General features: G+C 48.5%; 1 protein-coding gene across 1 annotated transcript in view; it reads left to right on the forward strand.

The window, feature by feature from the left end:
• The window catches only part of setd4 (SET domain containing 4), a 32,483-nt gene extending 21,365 nt beyond the window's left edge, over positions 1–11,118 (forward strand). The window contains exons 8-9 of the mRNA XM_055645199.1: positions 1,666–1,789; positions 9,544–11,118. Of these exons, the coding sequence (XP_055501174.1) occupies positions 1,666–1,789; positions 9,544–9,681 (262 nt within the window). The 3' untranslated portion in view covers positions 9,682–11,118. The remainder of the gene's footprint in view (positions 1–1,665; positions 1,790–9,543) is intronic.
• Positions 11,119–12,214: the final 1,096 nt, after the last annotated feature.

A 12,214-nucleotide genomic window follows, 5' to 3' on the forward strand; every position in this document is an offset into this window, starting at 1 on the left:
CAGTGGGGGAAGCTGTGGGAGGTCACACACACACACACGTGGCCGCCGTGGCCGCAGGTTGCAGCGTTGGGATGATTAACACGAGGTGGGAACGTGAGGAGGCCCCTGCAGCAGCGAGGTGAACGAGCGCAGCCTGCAGCAACTGCTGCATGGGGCGGTGCAGCCGTGAAAGGCACCGACTGCATCGCGCTGCACCAAGCCGACCCCTGCATCATCGATCCAATGTTCATAAGTTGCAGGAGCAGAATTAGGCCATTCAGCCCATCAAGTCTGCTCCGCCATTCCATCATTGACCGATCTATCTTTCCCTCTCATCCCCATTCTCCTGCCTTCTCCCCATAACCCCAGACACCTGCACTATTCAAGAACCTATCTATTAATCCCCACCTTAAAAAATATCCATTGTCTTGGCCTCCACAGCTGTCTGTGGCAATGAGTTCCGCAGATTCACCACCCTCTGACAAATAAATTCCTCATTTCCAAAGCCACATCCTTTTATGCTGAGGCTGTGGCCTCTGGTCCTGGACATTGCTGCTGGTGGAGTCAACGTCTCCACATCCTCTCTATCCAATGCTGTCAGCACACTGACAGCATAAGAAATGCAAATCTGCTTCAAACCTAGAACAGTGCAGCACAGGAACAGGCCCTTCCGCCCATAAGTGTGTGGGAAGGAACTGCAAATGCTGGTTTAAACCGAAGATAGACACAAAATGCTGGAGTAACTCAGCGGAACTGGCAGCATCTCTGGAGAGAAGGAATGGGTGACGTTCCGGGTCGAGACCCTCTGAGACCGCCAATTGTTACTTGGCCTCTGTAAAATTAACCCTGGTATGTCGGGAGGGGATGAGAAAGTGGGATAACATAGAACCATGTTACGGGGGGCGGCACGGTGGCGCAGCGGTAGAGTTGCTTCCTTACAGCGCTTGCAGCGCCGGAGACCCGGGTTCGACCCCGACTACGGGTGCTGTCTGTACTGACTTTGTACGTTGTCCCCGTGACCTGCGTGGGTTTTCTCCGAGACCTTCGGTTTCCTCCCACACTGCAAAGACATACAGGTATGTAGGTTAATTGGTTCGGTAAATGTAAAAAAGTCCATAGTGTGTGTGTGTGTGGGATAGTGTTAATATGTGGGGATCGCTGGTCGGCGCGGACCCGGTGGGCCGAGGGGCCTGTTTCCGCGCTGTCTCTCTGAACTAAACCAGCTTGACCGGGTGATCAATGGTCGACGTGGACTCGAGAAGGGTCTCGTCCCGAAACGTCACCCATTCCTATCTCTCCAGAGGTGCTGCATGTTCCGCTGAGTTACTCCAGCATCTTGTGTCGACCTTCGGCACATAATGGCCGTGCCCAACATGATGCCAAGTTGAACTAATCCCCTCCGCACGTGACTCATATCCCTCCATTCCGACCTTGCTCCTGGGACCAGCGGCATCACAAATACTGGAGTGGTTCAGGAAGATGCGAGGCCATCACTCTCACCCCATTGAAGATCACAGGGGCAGGGAATTATCATCGCTCGGATGGCTGATGCTCCGAGTACAAAGGTACTCTGGGTCTGGAATGGACAGGAGAGCATCCACGTTGACGGTGCAGTGTGAAACTTTGAGAAGACGCACAGAACTGAAACACTGACTTATTGTGTTTTGTTTTTTTTGTCCCTTGCAGTTCGTTGAGAAAAAACATCCCTCTTGGGTTGTACGTGTCTGATGAAAACGAGAGAAGTAGTTTGGAGCTTGCAGAAAGCCTGTGTCTCCAGCTCATGAATGAAAACCAGCAGTTGACGCAACAAGTGAGGGCTTTTCTATGTTTCAGTTTGATGCTTCGGCCCGTGCAAGGGATTTCTATGTATACATGCACAGTTTAAGAAACATTTTCATGGGACAATTTGGCCAGTGCGGGCAAGCCGGGCCGAAGGGCCTGTTTCCACACAGTAAGACTCTCTGACACTACATGGATAGGATTGGTTTAGAGCAGTGGTTCTTAACCTGGGGGTCGTTTGGGGCTTTGCCGGGGGTCATGAAGGGGACACAAATAACATGTCAATTTGTTGAGCCCATGTTTAAGAACCTAACAAAGGTACATTCCACATACACTATTTTGTTCGTATGTGCGTACTGGTGCCAAAAAGATTAAGAACCATTGGTTTAGAGAGATATGGGACAAATGCAGGTAGGTAGGACTAGTGTAGATGGGACATGTTGGTTGGTCTGGGCAAGTTGGGCCGATGGGCCTGTTTTCACGCTCTGTGACTATATGTCTCTCTATGACTCCAAGAGAGTTCAAGAGTTCAAGTTCAAGAGAGTTTATTGTCATGTGTCCCAGATAGGACAATGATATTCTTGCTTTGCTTCAGCACAACAGAACATTGTAGGCATAAATAAATGCAGAACAGATCAGTGTGTCCATACACACATAAATAAGCATATAAAGTGCAATAGGCTATTAAAGTTCAGATTTTTGTTTGAGTTGAGTGTAATAGTCTGATGGCTGTGGGGAAGTAGCTGTTCCTGAACCTGGATGTTGCAGATTTCAGGCTCCTGTACTTTCTATCTGAAAGCAGCTGAGAGATGAGTGTGTAGCCAGGATGGTGTGGGTCCTTGATGATGCTGCCAGCCTTTTTTTAGGCAGCGACTGTGGTAGATCTCCTCGATGGTAGGGAGGTCAGAGCCGATGATGGACTGGGCAGTGTTTACAACTTTTTGTAGTCTTTTCCGCTCCTGGGCGCACAAGTTGCCGAACCAAGCCACGATGCAACCGGTCAGCTTGCTCTCTACTGTGCACCTGTAGAAGTTCGAGAGAGTCCTCCTCGACAAACCGACTCTCCGTAATCTTCTCAGGAAGTAGAGGCGCTGATGTGCTTTCTTTATAATTGCATCAGTGTTCTGGGACCGGGAGAGATCTTTGGAAACATGTACGCCCAGGAATTTGAAGCTTTTGACCCTTTCCACCATCGACCCGTTGAAATAAATGGGACTGTGGGTCCCCATCCTACCCCTTCCAAAGTCCACAATCAGTTCCTTGGTTTTGCTGGTGTTGAGAGCCAGGTTATTGTGCTGGCACCATTTGGTCAGTTGATCTCACTTCTGTACTCTCAGGTTATGTAGGTTAATTGGCTTGGTAAATATATATTTTTAAATTGTCCCTGGTGTGTGTAGAATAGCGTTAATGTGCGGGGATCGCTGGTCGGCACGGACCTGGTGGGCCGAAGGGCCTGTTGCCGCGCTGTATCTCTAAACTAAACTAAACTAAACTAAAAACCCTACCTGAGGTCATCTGCTGCTGGACCTGATTTGTTATGGCATTTTCCTACTCCAAATTTGCCCCCACCCACCCCTCTACTTTCAGAAGGGTTGCAGCCCGAAACATCACCCATTCTGTTTCTCCAGAGATGCTGCCCAACCCACTGAGTTACTCCAGCACTTGGTGTCTCTCTTAAGAATCTGAGGGGGAGTCTTTTTGCGCAGTCTTTGTGACGATGGAATTCATTGCTTGAAGGGGTAGTGGAAGCAAACTCAAAACTAATACTTAAAAGGTAAAATGTAAATTGTCGGCTTGAAGGTTGAGAGAAAAAAAATGCATGGATGAAGGCAAAAATGTAGCTAATTAAAAGTTGTTTCAAAGAGGATATGCATGATGTGCCATGTGTTGATCTCCTGTTGTGTCAGATTCTGTGGTTACCAGTTAAAAGCAGTCTGGCTTTTGCAGACATCTGCATGATTAAACATGCAAGAAATTTATAATTTTTCCTGCACTCATCCATTAGGAGATTAGTGCTTAGGAAGGAACTGCCGATGCTGGTTTAAACCCAAGATGGACACAAAAAATAACTGGAGTAACACAGCGGGACAGGCAGCATCTCTGGAGGAAAAGAATAGGTGACGTTTCGGGTCGAGACCCTTCTTTAGACTGAGAGTCAGGGGAGAGGGAAACGAGAGATGATGTAGAGAGATGCAGAACAAATGAATGACAGATGTGCAAAAACAAGTAAGGATGATATACGAAAGGCCATTGTTAGCTGGGGACTAGGTGAAAACGAATTAGAAACAATGAAACTCCAGGACAACGTTGAACCGAGTACTTGGGTGGGGGAGGGACGGAGATAGAGGGGACGCAAGGGTTACATGAAGTTGGAGAAATCAATATTTCTGTCTGGTACAAGCAGCCGGGTTGGAAGCTGCCCAAGCAGGAGATTTGTGTGTTGGAATACAAGGATAGTTGTTGCAGGGGTCGTTGAAACCTATTTAAAATTACTTGGATGCTTACTCAAGGTATCTGCCAAACAGAATCCGAGAAGGATTAGAGTCAGTACAGCATGGAAACTTCAGCGCAACTTGCCCACATCGACCAAGTTGCCCCATCTACACTAGTCACACTTGCCCGCGTTTGGCCCATATCCTTCTAAATCTCTTCTACCCATGTGCCTGTCCAGATGTCCTTTAAATGTTGTTATAGTCCCTGCCTCAACTACCTCCTCTGGCAGCTCGTTCCATACACCCATCACCCTTTGTGTGAAAAAGTTGCCCCTCGGGTTCCTATTAAATGTTTCCCCCTTCACCGTAGGTGGTTCTTAATTCACCTATTCTGGGTAAAGGACTCGGTGCATTTGTCCTACCCATTCCTGGTTACAACAAGGACTGAGGCATTTGGCCCATCGATTCAGCTAATCCTTTCTCTCGCCCGTCCCCATGCACCTACAAATTCTTTCAAGTACCCATTTAGCCCTGTTTTTCTGTGAACCTGCCTCCACTGTTATTCCCTGGCAGTGCATTGCAAATCCTCACTGTTTCTCCCCACATCACTCTTCATTCTTTTGCCAATCACCTTAATTCTGTGGACACTAGTTCCGGCCTCTCCACCTGCAGGAACGTTTGTTCTCCATCCATACTTTATAGATCCGTAGGAAAGAACTGCAGATGCCGGTTTCAATAGAAGGTAGACACAAAATGCTCCATTCACTTACTCTGGGCAAGAGACTCTGTGCATCTACCAGATCTATTCCTCTCTTGATTTTATACACCTCCATAAGATGACTCCTCATCCTCCAAGGAATAGAGTCCCAGGCTGCTCAACGTCTCCCTATAGCTCAGACCCTCTAGCCCTGGCAACACCCTTGTAAATCTCCTCTGTACCCTTTCCATCTCTCAACCCCATTCTCCTGCCTTCTCCCCTTAACCCCTGACACCCGTACCAATCAAGAATCTGTCGATCTCTGCCTTACAAACAACCATTGTCTTAGCCTCCACAGCCTTCTGTGGCAATGAATTCCTCGCTGTAGTGCGATACCCAGTTTATTCACAATCTAGGTGTGAATGCCCCAAATTGGCAGATTTCATCTCTGCTTCCTCCCGTTGTGTGAGCTGGTTGGCATGTGGCGGTGTTGATTTCCACAGACTCCAGCCATCCTGTGCTGCCTTGCTCACAAACGTATATAGCTCAATAATCGGACAGCCCGACCTAACGGCATTGTGCGTTGGACAAAGATCAAGAGCAAAATCCCCAGCTGATTTCCTTTCTCACCCAATTCCCTTCCCCTCTCAGACATGCTGGCTGACCTGGTGTTCCCTCTGACGCTCAACATCTTTGCTCAGGCCAGCTCTCTCTCTCCTGGGCTTTACAATAACAGTAGACAGTAACACTCAGGGGACATGATGGGAAAGATACACTTGCTTTTGGGGGTTTTTGTTTTGGAACATCTGTTGGTCATTCTTTTTGTTCATTTGGGAGCAGCACGATGACGCATCGGTATATTTGCTGCCTCACAGCGCCGGAAACCCGGGTTTGATCTTGACTTTGGGTGCTGTCTGTGCGGAGTTTGAACATTCTCCCCGTGATCTGTGTGGGTTTGCTTCAGTTTCCGCCCACACTCCAAAGACCTACAGGTTTGTCGGTTAATTGGCTTCGGTAAAATGTCAAGTTGTCCTTATTGTGCAGGATAGTGCTAGTGTACGGGGATCGCTGGTCGGCGTGGGCTCGATGGCTCCGTGCTGTATTTCTAAGCTAAACTAAACATATACCTTCCCCAGGGCTACTGTTCACTGGTCCCATGACGACCCTTTTTCAACCTGTTCTTTCTCCCCTTCTGCGAGTTGTCGTTCTCCCCTGCCTTCACTTGTGTTCTCTCTGCCTCTCCTCACCACCCCCCCCCCCCCCCCCCCCCCCCACCCCCCTTCTCGCCCCTGCCAACTCTTGCTTGGCAGTTTAGAATATTTCCCAGTTCTGATCCACAGATCCTGCCAGATCTCTTGAGTCATTCTGGCACGTTCAGCTTTATTCATTTCCAAATTGAAGTGCAGCTTCCAGTCATCATCTGAAGGGCTAGCTTCTATATCCAGTCTGTGCAACAAGCAGATGTGTGTGAATTTGCAGAATTGAAAGTTCTGACACAAGTGCTGGAGTAACATCCTGTCAGGCAGCGTCTCCACAAAACATGGATTGGTGATGGCTCGGGTCGGGAACCCTCTTCAGACCCGAAACGTCACGTATCAATGTTCTCCAGTGTGGTTTCAAGGAGGGTCCTCACCTGAAACATCACCTATCCATGTTCTTCAGAGATGCTGCCAGACCCGCTGAGCCACTCCAGCACTTTTTCTCTCCTTGTGTGTGAATTAATTCCCTTCCCCTAATTAATAATTAAAAAGCAAGAAAATTAAACAAAGAGTTGCTTTCATAGATATATTTACTATCGACACCAAAGGTTTTTTGGCAAATTGCAACTATTGAATCTTCTCATACATGCTGCAAAGTTCCAGTGGCTGCACGATTTACCCTATAATCATCAAGGCTTTTGGACTTTAGACATGCAGCTTAGAAACAGGGCCTTCGTCTGAGCGAGTCCGCACTGCCCAGCGATTATCACACACGTTGGCACTATCCTACACACTAGGGACAATTTACAGAAGCTAATTTACCTACAAACCTGCACGTGGGGGAGGAAATCAGAGCACCCGGAGAATATTCACGCGGTCACAGGGAAAATGTACAAACTCTGTATGTAAGGTCATAAGGAATGGAAGCAGAATTAGGCCATTCGGCCCATCAAGTCTACTCCGCCATCCAATCATGGCTGATCTATCTCTCCCTCCTAACCCCATTCTTCTGCCTTCTCCCCATGATCTCTGACACCCGTACTAATCAAGAATCTACCTATCTCTGCCTTAAAAATATCTAGACGGCCTCCACAGCCTTCTGTGGCAAAGAATTCCACAGATTCACCAACCTAGTCCTAGACTCTCCCTCTAGTGGAAACATCCTGGCCACATCCACTTTATCCAAGCCTGTCACTATTCTGCATGTTTCAATCAGGTGCCCCCTTCATTCTTCTAAACTCCAGCGAGTACAGGCCCAGTGCCGACAAACGCTCATCATAGGTTCAACCTCCTCATTCCTGGAATCATTCTTGTAAACCTCCTCTGGACCCTCTCCAGCCTCAGATATGGTGCCTTCCTCATCCTTCCTCAGATATGGTGCCCAAAATTGCTCACAGTAACCCGTGTACAGACTGCACCCGTAGTCAGGATCAAACCCAGACGTCTGGTGCTGTAAGAAAGCAACTCTACTACTGCGCCACTGTGCCACCCCGCCTTATCAAAAACCGTTCTGCAAAATCCAAATGCATCACATCCATCGCTTCTCAATCACAAATTTCTAATTTAACTGAAGCAAGGGCGCGCGCAGTGGCGCAGCGATAGAGTTGCTGCCTTACATCGCTGTTCTGCGGGTTCCATCCTGACTACGGGTGCTGTCTGTATGGAATCTGTACATTCTCCCCGTGACCTGCGTGGGCTTGCTCCAAGATCTTCGGTTTTTCCTCCCACACTCAAAAAGACGTACAGGCTTGAAGGTTAATGGGCTTGGGATGGATGTAAAATTGTCCCTAGTGTGTGGAGGATAGTGTTAACGTGCGGGGATCGCTGGTCGGCGCGGACTTGATGGGCCGAAGGGCATGTGTCCGCGTTGTACCTCCGGGCTAAACAAAACGATTTTGTGTGTGATTCTGCTTGTTTTGCAAGCTGGGTCAATGCAGACAAGCTGAGTGTTCCCCAGTTTATATTGAAGCCAGAGTCCACGTTACCAAGGATACGCGCGAGACTGCAGATGCTGGAATCTTCAGCACAACACTGCTCCGTGTCACTAAACTCCAGTCCTGTTTTTGAAAGCGAGTGGTGCAGTGAGAGCTCCTTCATGATAAGCATTGAAACGATAGAATGAAGGCTTTGTGTCTCCCAGCCGCCTGCTCCCATTACTCTGAAAGGATTCCAAAGGCATTTGCAGCAGAGCCGTGCACTAGAAAGGCAGATAATACCAGGATAGCAGAGACTGCCAGAATTAGAAGGGGGGGGGGGGGGGGGGAATAATACAGGGAGTTGTTTGACTGCAAGAATGAAGGCTGGAAACATTGGCCAGCGCCAGAATGAGTGAAGATAAATGTTCGTCTTGTGTATGTTCTGCCTGCTGTTTCCGTGTAGAATCCAGGAAGCAACAGCAGGGGTATGACCGGAGGCATATTGGTATCACACAGAGCGCTGACTCGCAGTATTCCTCACAAAGTTGGCAAAAGCTACTGACATCGTTGTGTGATCAGATTTCTAATTGAGCCCACAGTATCCCTCCAGACTTTTACAAGTAACATCTTCAGATTAACAAATTCTTCCTACTAGTTCCACTGTTCGCATCCTTGTATCACCTCTTCCCCTGCCAACAATGGACACCACCTTCACTTGGCCATCTGAAACTCACTGGCTGAGAGGGTGCAAGCTCACCACATTTACACTTGAAGAGGCATCACTTGCAGGGACATGGATCAAGAACTGGAATTGATTAAATGGCCTCCTGCTGTTAGTTTAGTTTTAGTGATACAGCGCAGAAACAGGCCCTTCGGCCCACCAAGTCCATGCCGACCAGCGATCCCCGCACACTATCACTATCTTACACACATTAGGGACTATTTAGGATAGGATAGGAATACTTTATTGTCACATGTGACTAAGCACAGTGAGATTCTTTGCTTTACATACACAATGTATACAAAGAGCAGCCCACCTATGGCGCTGACAAAGGTACAAAGCGCGCCGGCTCCCCCTTTTGTCCCCCCCCCCCCCCCACACTGTGTCCCCAGTGTCCTTTCCCCCCCCTCCCCCCACACGGTGGTTCTCCACGCACTCATTGACCATCGACCGCGGGTCGACCCGCGAGGCGTCCGGCCGCTACCGTGAGGTTTCACCACCGCCAAGGCCCCATCTCTACCAAGCCAATTAGCCAACAAACCTGTACGTCCTTGGTGTGTAGGAGGAACCTGGAGCTCCCCGGAGTAAACCCACACGGTCTCAGGGAGAACGTATACAAACTCCATACGGCCAGCACCTGCAGTCAGGATCGAACCCGAATCTCTGGGGCTGCAAGGCAGCAACTCTGCCGCTAGCCACTGTGCAGCCCAAGTCTCGTGTCGTAACTATCCGATTCCAGGATTGATAGGATTTTCCATTGGGGCTGCATGGGTTTGCGGGATGTTTTACAGTGGTGTTTCTTTTGCTTCCCTGTCTTTAGGTTTCCAAACTAACAGAGGACAGAGCCGAGATTTTGGAACAGCTGCAGTTGGTGGCTGCTCTGCGGAGGGAGGAACTGAGGATACTCCAAGCGTCTATCGAAATGCTGCAAAATATGAGGGCCATCACGCCCAGGTAACGGTCGGGACTATCAGTACTTCCTCTGGGATGAGCACAAACAGCACCGAAGTAGAGATGGTTGAAGACTTCAAATTCCTTGGAGTAAATATCACCAACGACTTCTCCTGGACCACCCATGTTGAAGCAACGACCAACACAGCGCAGCAACGTCTCTAGTTTGCACGAAGGCTTTGGAAATTCGGCATGTCCCCAACAACGCTCACCCACTTCTACTGATGCGGCGTAGAAAGCATTTTATCAGGATGCATCGCAGCTTGGTTTGGGAACAGCTCCATCCAAGACCGCAAGAAATTGCAACGAATTGAGGACGCAGCCCAGACCATCACACACACCAACCTCCCTCCTATCGACTCCATTCACTCACCTTGCCTCGGCAGGGCCAGCAGTATATTTAAGGATGATTCGCAACCTGATCACTTCCTCTTCTACATAGAAACATGGAAACATAGAAATTAGGTGCAGGAGTAGGCCATTCGGCCCTTCGAGCCTGCACCGCCATTCAATATGATCATGGCTGATCATCCAACTCAGTATCCCAACCCTGCCTTCTCTCCATACCCCCTGATCCCCTTAGCCACAAGGGCCACATCTAACTCCCTCTTAAATATAGCCAATGAACTGGCCTCAACTACCCTCTGTGGCAGAGAGTTCCAGAGATTCACCACTCTGTGTGAAAAAAGTTCTTCTCATCTCGGTTTTAAAGGATTTCCCCCTTATCCTTAAGCTGTGACCTCTTGTCCTGGACTTCCCTAACATCGGGAACAATCTTCCTGCATCTAGCCTGTCCAACCCCTTAAGAATTTTGTAAGTTTCTATAAGATCCCCTCTCAATCTCCCAAATTCTAGAGAGTATAAACCAAGTCTATCCAGTCTTTCTTCATAAAACAGTCCTGACATCCCAGGAATCAGTCTGGTGAACCGTCTCTGCACTCCCTCTATGGCAATAATGTCCTTCTCCTCTCCCATCGGGCCAAAAAGGTATAACAATGCGAAAACGCACACTTCAAGATTCAGGGACGGTTTCTTCCCAGCTCCTGTCAGACAACTGAACCATCCTACCTCAACCAGAAAGCAGGCCTGAACTACTGACTACCTCATTGGGGACCCTTGGACTTTGCTGCCTGTACCTTGCACTAAACGTTATTCCCTTATCATGTATCTCTGTACTGTGAATGGCTGGATTGTAATCATGTATTGTCTTTCTGCTGACTGGTGAGGACGCAACAAAGTCTCTTCTCTGTACCTCGGTACACGTGACAATAAACAAATTAAACTAAATGAAAAGGTGGATTGGACATACAAGAGACTGTGGATGATGGAATCTTAGGCAACAAACATATTCCTGGAGGAATTCAGCAGGCCGAGTAGCATCCATGAAGGGAAATGGAGAGATGATGTTTCTGGTGGGACCATGCAACCTGGGTTTGGGTTAGTTTATTGTCACGTGTACCGAGGTACAGTGAAAAGTTTTTTTTGTTGAGTGCTAACTAGCCAGCAGAAAGATTGTACATGATGATAATCGAGCCATCCACAATTTACAGATTCATGCTGAAGAAATAATGTTTAGTGCATGATAAAGTCCTCAAGTAAAAATAGTCTGAGGGTCTCCAATGAGGTAGAGATTTGGTCAGAACTGCTGTCTGGTTGTTGGTAGGATGGTTCAGGTGCCTGATAACAGCTGGGAAGAAAGTGTCCCTGAATCTGGAGGCGTGCACACTTCTGTACCTCTTGCCAGATGGGAGAGGGGAGAAGAGGGAACAACCGGGGTGAGATATGTCCGTGATTATGCTGCGGGCTTTGCCGATGCAGCGTAAGGTGTAAACGGAGTCAATGGAAGGGAAGTTGGTTTACGTGATGGTCTGGGTTGCGTCCACAATTCTCTGTAATTTCTTGCGGTCTTGGATGGAGCTGTTCCCAAACCGTGCTGGGACCTGGGTAAAACACATGTGTCGTGCAAAACTGCTCACTGTGAATCTGTTTAAATTAAAAAAGCAAGAAGTTGCGGTGGGAAATCCTGATGCCAAGCGAGGCTGAGCTGGTGGAAAAGATGATCTTCCGAAGATAGACAAAAAGCTGGAGTAATTCAGCGGGACAGGCAGCATCTCTGGAGAGAAGGAAGGGGAGACGTTTCGGGTCGAGACGCTTCTGTCTGAGGAAGGGTCTCGACCCGAAACATCACCCATTCCTTCTCTCCAGAGATGCTGCCTGTCCCGCTGAGTCACTCCAGCTTTTTGTGCCTATCTTCGGTTTGCAGTTCCTTCTTACACAGATGAACTTCCGAACCCTTTCTGTTGGGCCTCAGAGCCTGGAAGCCAGACTGCCCCAGGGAGGTTGCGATCAGAAGTCAGGAACGTCAACAAAGTGGAATGGGAATATACGAGGGTGTGGTGGATACACAACGGTCTGGTGCAGATGCTATTAGATTCACAAACTGTTCCTGCATTGTGATTACATTGGAACTAGCGCAGGTGGGATCGCTGCCTTGCAACTGGAAAAATAAAGTGGATTCCCAATAGAAACAAATGTTATTT

Source organism: Leucoraja erinacea, chromosome 13 (genome assembly GCF_028641065.1).
Source record: "Leucoraja erinacea ecotype New England chromosome 13, Leri_hhj_1, whole genome shotgun sequence".
Classification (NCBI taxonomy): domain Eukaryota; kingdom Metazoa; phylum Chordata; class Chondrichthyes; order Rajiformes; family Rajidae; genus Leucoraja; species Leucoraja erinaceus.